The sequence below is a fragment of the Myotis davidii genome, unplaced genomic scaffold (assembly GCF_000327345.1).
Source record: "Myotis davidii unplaced genomic scaffold, ASM32734v1 scaffold458, whole genome shotgun sequence".
NCBI classification, from domain to species: Eukaryota; Metazoa; Chordata; class Mammalia; order Chiroptera; family Vespertilionidae; genus Myotis; species Myotis davidii.
In genome coordinates, this window is record NW_006289819.1 from 2,451,960 (window position 1) to 2,460,213 (window position 8,254).

The 8,254-nt window shown below is 44.7% G+C and overlaps 1 protein-coding gene across 1 annotated transcript; it reads right to left on the reverse strand.

Annotated features, from left to right (window-relative positions):
- Window positions 1-5,679: 5,679 nt before the first annotated feature.
- Window positions 5,680-7,471, reverse strand: LOC102756117 (L-amino-acid oxidase). The gene has a single exon (XM_015563202.1). The coding sequence runs from the start codon at window positions 6,652-6,654 to the stop codon at window positions 5,680-5,682; it is 975 nt and encodes a 324-aa protein (XP_015418688.1). The 5' UTR covers window positions 6,655-7,471.
- Window positions 7,472-8,254: the final 783 nt, after the last annotated feature.

Sequence of the window (8,254 nt, forward strand, 5' to 3'; positions counted from 1 at the left end):
TCTCTATCAACTCTGTAACTTTAATTATATGATAAGCCAGGCTATGGATTCAATTTGTATGTCATTTGGTTAACCACAGGAACAGGATCTGAGTTTGGTTTTCAGAAATCAGACTTTGTGCTACACAAAATAAGGGATTTCCTCTGGGAAGTCATGTTTTCTAACTCCCTACCCATTTGTTCAACTGAGAATTTAGAGTTCTAAGCTTGTCATACTTTTTTTTTAAAAAAACCAGGTTCTCCAGTGTACTCAGAAGAAGACAGCTGATCCCACAGTTTCTGTATTTTTTTTATTTCCACCATATTTGATTTGATTATTATAGCTATTTGTTTGTTTTCTTAATGTTGAATTTTAATGGTTCTTTGTATATTTTGGATAATAATCCTTTATCAGATGTGTCTTTTGCAAATATTTTCTCCCAGTGTGTGGCTTGTCTTCCCATTCTTGACATTGTTGTTTGCAGGGCAGAAGTTTTTAATTTTTATGTAGTCCAGCTTATCAGATTGTGTCTTTGGTATTGGATCTAAAAAGTTGAATACATACCCAAGGCCATCTAAATTTTCTCGTGTGTTATTATCTAGGAGTTTTATAGTTCTGTGATCCATTTTTAGTTAATTTTTGCGAAGGGAGTAAGGTCTGTGTCTAAATTTTTTTTTAATGTGGGGATGTGCAGGGTTTTTTTTTTTTAAAGGGAGTAAGGTCTGTGTCTAAATTTTTTTTAATGTGGGGACGTGCAGGGTTTTTTTTTTCAGCACCATTTGTTGCAAAGACTATCTTTGCAGTGCAATGGCATTGCCTTTGTTCCTTTGTCAAAGATCAGTTGACTATATTTACGTGGGACTATTTTGGGGTTCTCTACTATGTTCTATTGATCTATTTGTCTATTCTCTCACCAATACCACACTGTCTTGATTCCTGTGTTTTATAGTAAGTCTTAAAGTTGGGTAGTGTCAGTCTTCAAACTTTGTGGGTTTTTTTTCAATATTGTGGTGACTATTCTGGGTCTTTTGCTGCTCCGTATAAACTTTAGTATTAGTTTGTTGATATCCACAAAATAACTTCCTGGGATTTTTATTGGGATTGCCTTGAATCGACAGATCAAGTTTGGAAGAATCGACATGTTGACAATATTGAGTCTTCCTATGTATGAATACAGGATATTGCTCCATTTAATTTGTTCTAGTTATATTTTAAAACATTGATTTGTGGATTAAATGTATTGTGGTAAGAGAAAATACTCCATGTGATTTCAACCCTTTGAAATTTGGGACTTGCTTTATGGTTTTGTATTGGTATTGGTTGGTTTTTGCAAATCCTCCTTGGATGCTTGGAAATTATGTGTATTCTGCAGTTTTGGGAGGCAATGTCTATGTATGCCTCATTTTTGTTATTGTCCTTTTTAAATCTTTCATATACTTTCTGAATTTTTCAATCTGCTTTTTGAATCAGTTTCTGAGAGAATTGTGTTGAAATCTCCAACATCATTCATTGAAAGACTTTTCCCACTGAATGGCCTTGGTACTCTTGTTGAAAATCATTTGACTATATATGTATGGGGTTTATTTCTGGGCTATTCTATTCTATTGGAATATATGCCTATTCTTATGCTTCTACCATACTGCTTTGATTACTGTAGTTTTGTAGGAAGTTTTAAGATCAGGAATTATAAGAGCTTTGACTTTTTAAAAAAATTATTATTGTTCTCACTATTCAGGATCCCTTCAAATTCTATCTAAATTTGGTATAAATTTTTCTATTTTTGCAAAAGAGATTATTAGGAGTTTGATAGGTATTATACCAACTCTGTAGACTGCTTTAGTATTGACAATAGTATTGACAAAATTTTAACAATATTATGTCTTTTAATCCATGGACATGGGATGCCTTTTCATGAATTGGGATCTTTTTAAAATTTCTTTCAATAATATCTTGTAGTCTTTAGTGTACAAGTCTTTTAGCACATGGTTAAGTTTATTCCTAAATATATATATCGATATTATTGTAAATGGATTTTTTCTTAATTTCCTTTTTGAATGGTTCATTATTAAGTGTATAGAAAGACAACTGATTTTTGTATCTTGCAATTTTTCTGAATTTATTTATTACTTCTAACCATTGTTTTGCGGAATCTTTAGGATTTTTCCACATATAAGATCATGTTGTCTGTGAACAGAGATAATTAACTTCTTTCTTCTCAATTTGGATGCCTTTATTTATTTTTTGTGCCTGATTGTCGGGCTAGGACTTCCAGTTCTATGTTGAATAGAGTGGTGAAGGGGCATTGTCTTGTCCCTGATCTTAAAGGAAAAGCTTTAAATATGTCATTGAGTATGATGTTAGCTGTGGGCTTTTCATGTGTATACCCAGCTGCTTTTAAATGTCTTAATTTCCCTAAGGGTCTCGCCTCTGTTTCTTCTCAGGGCCTTAGATATTCTGTTGTATCCCTTTGCCTATCATCTCTTGCCTCCAAGCACCCCTGGGTCTGTAGTTCCTCTGCAGTTTTCAGATGCCATGGCATGTGCCACTGCTCACAGCAGCCTCCAAACGACGCCACTGTTCTTGTCTGAGTCAGATGGAACAGAAATCAGTCCCTTGGGCAGCTCCCAGTCATGCCTACACATTGCAAACAAATTCCATTCTTTTCCAGAGAAGAAACTAAGAATTGGGTGACTTCCTCCTAATTGTACTGGGCTTGGGAACGGGTCCGCTAGGGTGAGCAAAAACACCATGAAACTACCTACTGCTTTTAGTTTTTCTTTTTTTATAAAAATCATCACCCAAGGATATGCTTTATTGGTGAGAGAGAGAGAGAGAGAGAGATTAATCAGCTGCCTCATGGGACGCCCTGACTGAGAATCAAACCTGCAACCTGGGTGTGTGCTCTGCAGGGAAATTGAACCAGAAACCATCCTGGTGTCGGGATGATGCTCTAAACAACCCAGCCACCCGGCCAGGGCATAGATCTGCTTTTTCTCAGTTGGGCATTTGCTTGGTTGTTGCAGCCCCTCGACTGGTTTCTAGAGCTCCCACATCACTATACCCAGTCAATCTGTTGTGTTTTTAGGTGGAAGGAGAAAGGTCTGGATTTTCTGACATCGCCATCAGAAAGCTCTAATAGTTTTATTTTTAAAAAACTTTCACATTTAGGTCTATAATATCCAACTTGAATTGGATTTTGTGTGATTAATTATAACTCCCCTATGTTCATACTATGTGGCATTGGGAAGATAACCTCTCCGTACTTCATTTTCGTGACCAGTAAGATGAGGGGCAAACAGTACCTACATCATAGGGTTATGGTGAGACATCTGCATGTATGTATATGTGTAAAAGGCTCAGAAATGTGTCTGGAAAGTAGTGCAGTCTACTTGCCATACACATTTTTTAAAATATATATTTTTATTGATTTCAGAGAGGAAGGGAGAGGGAGAGAGAGATAGAAGCATCAATGAGGAGAGAGAATCATCAACTGCCTCCTGTACTCCCCCTACTAGGGATTGAGCCTGCAACCGGGGCATGTGTCCTGACAGGGAATTCAACCATGACCTCCTGGGTTCCTAGGTCGACGTTCAACCAACGAGCCACGATGGCTGGGCTGTCTTGTTTGTTTGTTTGTTTGTTTTAGACATAGGTCAGAGTGGAGTTTTGATTCAATTGGATAATAAGGCTCATGCCTGACACATCATAAATGCATAATAAAAATTAACTGACAAATTATAGGGAATCAAATACACTTAGGGAAAATGCAAAAAGGCACACAAATATGATTCTAGCTCTTGGGGGCTCTTAGTGTAGTTGGACAGATAATGCACCATCAGGAAGGAATTATATAACAGCACAAGATCCGCAGTCCAAATGTTTGGAACTCTAGGGAGGAAGGGTCAGGGTTCAAAGAGAGAAATCCCTGGGATTTGGATGTGGCTGGTAAGGGAGGACTTGGGGAGGGGGAGTAGCTTAGGTTGGGCCTGGAAGGACGGACAGGTTTTAGAGAGGAGCCGAGTGGGGAGGGAGCATGTAGGATGAGCTTGAATCCTCCCAGGGGGATGTGTGGACTGCACAAGCAGAGGTGGGGAGGAGGGTTCTGATTGGTGATGGGGAGGTGAAGGGAAAGTCCATGGGCCAAGAGCATCCTTGGGAAATCAAGGTTCTGCTCTGGCAGGCTCAAAAAGAGTAGAAAAGAACTCAATCTCGCCACCTAGATCCCATGTTGGGCCAAGATGTGAGGTCCCTGGCTCAGGCATGCAAAGATTTGTGTGCGCTGTGAGTATGTGTGGCCATGATGTGGTTTCCTGTGGCTATGGTTTGGATTTGTCCCTTTAGGAGCTTCTAGTTGTAGATGACAGAAAGTAGAGTGTGTGAATCCTTTCTCATTTGCTTGTTTCTATTACACAGAAGGAAATAATTTTTTCCTTGCAAAGGGCTGATTCTAGCATTCTCCAACCTTGATTGTTTCCTTGTCCCTTCATATATAGTAGTCTCTCCTCCTTCCCCCTTATTCAGGGTTTCACTTTCCACGGTTCCGGTTACCTGTGGTCGACCACGATAAAAAAATATTAAATGGGAACTTCCGGAAACACACAATCCATAAGTTTTTCAATTGGGTGCCATTCAGAGTAGCGTGATGAAATCTTGCTCCATCCTGCTCTGTCCCATCTGAGCCCTGAATCATCCCTTTGTTCGGTGTATCCACCTTGTATACCCTACCTGCCCTTTAATCACTTAGTAGCCACCTGGATTATCAGATCGACTGTCATGGTATCACAGTGCCTGTGTTCAAGTAAGCCTCATTTTACTTAATAATAGCCCCCAAAGCAATGCTGCCAATTCAAATATGCCAACAAGAAGGCATAAAGTGCTCCCTTTAAGTGAAAAGGTGAAAGTTCTTGACTTAATAAAGACAGACAAAAAGTCATATGCTGAGATCTATGGTAAGAACATAACATTGTGTAGAAGGAAAAATAAAATTGTTCTAGCTTTGCTGTCACACCTCAAACTGTAACGGTTTGGGCACAGTGTGTGGTGAGTGCTTGGGTGAGATGGAAAAGGCATTACATGTGTGGGTGGAAGATATGAATGGAGAGAGACCACACTCACATCACTTTTTACAGTACATTGTCATAATTGTTCTATTTTATTTTTAGTTATTTTTGTTAATCTCTTACTGCCCTGTTTATAGATTAAACTTATAGTATGTATATATAGGAAAAGACATAGCACAGAGAGGCTTTGGTACCATCTGTGGTTTCAGGCATCCACTTGGAGGGTCTTGCTTTTACCCCGTCTCATGAGGGGGTCTACTGCACCCTGACTCTGCTGTTTCTCCTCAAGGGCAGGCAGGGGAGAGACACAGAGAAAAGGAATGGCCCTAACCGGTTTGGCTCAGTGGATAGAGCGTCAGCCTGCGGACTGAAGGGTCTCAGGTTCGATTCCGGTCAAGGGCATGTACCTTGGTTGCGGGCACATCCCCAGTAGGGGGTATGCGGGAGGCAGCTGATCGATGTTTCTCTCTCATCGATGTTTCTAACTCTCTATCCCTCTCCCTTCCTCTCTGTAAAAAAAAATCAATAAAATATATTTTTTTTAAAAAAAAGAAAGAAAGAAAAAGGAATGATTTTCTTGCGGGCTCTCCAGCTGGGCTCATTAGCTGCCATTTTAGGGGCTGATTGAGGGCCAGGCAGACTAATGATGATCTGTCTCCTGAGCCTCTTCCCCCCGACTTCTTTCCACGTCAGAAACTGTTCTGGGTGTTGGCGAAGGCCTGCCCCCTCTGGCCTCCTGGTCCACAGCAGCCTGGATGCTCCTGGCTACCCGGAGGCCGGACTGGATGGCAGTGTCGATCCAGCCAGGGGGCAGGCAGGTGTGCTCGCCAGCAAAGTGGATGCGGCCCGACGGCTGGGAGAGCCGCGGCACATAGTCCTTAGCTTGGTAGGGAGTGAACACAGCGAAGGCGCCCCCGAGGAGGGGATCCAGAGACCAGTGCTTGAGCACAGAGGAGGGGCACAGGTGCCGCAGCGCCTCCTTGGGCACCTGGTGCACCGCCGCCAGGTCCTCCAGGACGGTATCCACCACCTGGTCGTGCTTCATGGACGCGAAGAAGAGGGAATCGTCGCCCAGCGTGTAGGACGCCAGCAGGACACCCTTGCCGCTGGGAAGGCTGTGGCTGGGGTAGTAGATGTAGCGCGAGGGCCCGTCGGTGATGGAGACCCCGCCGTGGATGCCATCCCGCTCCCAGAAGGGCTCCTCACAGGCCAGGACCACCTTGGTGGCGCTGACGTAATGCACCGAGCGCAGCGCGTCCACCTTGTCTAGCGGGAGTGGTGGCCTAAAGGTGATGAGGCTGGTGGCGCTGGCGGAGGCGGAGATGATGACAAAATCCGCTGTGAGGTTGTGCAGTGCAGAGTTGGACTTGCCCACCCGGTAGGAAACGTGGACCTCAGGCCCATCCCTCACTACCAGCTCCACCCTGGAGCCCAGATGGATGGTGCCAGGCTTCAAGCTGGCACTCAGGGCTTCCGGGAGCTGGTCGAAGCCACCTGTGATCTCGGTAAAGCTGTGGAGGTGAAGAGAGCGGAGGGTGGGGGTGGGAGGCGGGAGGCCAGGTCGCCCCGTCTCCAGCAGGGATCCTGGTCTGAAAGGGGAAGAAGCTAGCTTCATACACACACTTTATACGTCATCTTAACCAGTCTCTGCGAGGGAAGGATTAGCCTTGAATTTTCTAGTTCGGAACACTGACACCCAGAGAAAAGGGTGTTTCCCACGATGACAGGCCCTGGGGTCAGCCACCATGCAATTCTGCATCCCAGGAGGAATCCCACAGACCTGGGTTTGGATCCAGGCTCTAGCCCTTGGCCCAGTTGTGTCAACTTGGCTGTTTCATAATATCGCTGGGCCACAGAAGCCTTCTAGGTGATCATAAGGTTAAATGCCATAATACTTGGGAAGTGCTTAGGGCAGTGCCTGGCACATAGTAACTGCTCAATAATCCAAGTTCCCTTTCTCTGCTCTGATTGGAGGAGGGGACAGATTTGAGTTCTCACTTAGATCAGTCTTACTCATCACTTTTGGAGAAGATGATGTCAGATTTCCCGGACTCTAGGAATGACTTGAATTCAACATCCTCATTCATCATATCCCTGATCATCCTGGCTGCTCCCGGGTTCAGCATCCCTTCTTTCACCAGGTAAGCCTGTGGGGAGGTAGAAATGCCAGATGGAGGGCCCAGTGTATAGGAAGGGGCTTTAGCAGGGCCCAGGTCAGGCCAGGGGTGGGCCTGCACTCCAGGGAGGCAAAGGCGTGGCAGTGGGAAGAGAGGTCCTGGTAGGCAGGGGACAACCTCCGGCAGCTACGCTGTGCACCCATCCCTCCTTCTCTACCTTTGCCTCACTCACCTGGGTGGAGTTAGAAGAGGATATCAGGTGGCTGCAGTTGAAATTTTTCAGACTTTGATTGATCTGCAGAAGGGCAGGAAGGGGAAGCAGCTTTAGTTAAAGCTAATTGTCGAGAAGCAGTATTCCTGGGCTCTCGGGATGTCCCTTTGAAGAGGGAGGAGACAAAAAGATGGGGGAGGGAAGGACCAAAGGAAGACATTTCCGGGAGCTCCTAAATGCTTCTCTTTCTCCTAAAGTCTCCCCTTCGTTTAAAGTTGTGTGGACACTAAAGTTTAAGGTGAAGACATTCACTGCGACCTGGCAGGATTGATTCAATACCACGGGTTCCCTTTCCTTCCATTGCCACTGATGAAGCAATTCCATGGGCCACCCAGGGGCAGAGGATATGGGGTTGGGTACCAGGGTTGGGTGGTAGCATTCTTAGGGAGTGTTAGAGGGAAGGCAGACCCATCAGGCGTGTATTGGATAAGAGCCAGGTGACTGGGTCCATCCACTCACTTGCGTGGTGACTTCAGGCCAGACCCTGCTCTTTCCCACCCCTGGGAGGGGTGAGGCAGGAGGCACGCTGGCAGTGGACTGGTGGGAGAGATTCTCAGCATTCTTGCCCTTCTCCATGGGGTTCATGGAGTAGCCCAGGATCTCTGGGTTGGCCTTGACCTCTCTCATGCGGTAGCGTTGTCCATTGATGAGGTACCAGGCGTTGTCATTGTAATGGATGAACGTGTTCAGCCTCAGGCCCAGCTTCTTGACATAGGTGTGAACCAGCCTGGAGAAAGTACAGACATCAGCATGCCCCCCTCCCCAAAAAAATAGGAGCCATCCGGGAAAACTAGTTTCTTTATGTGCCCAGGGAACTCAGACTAACT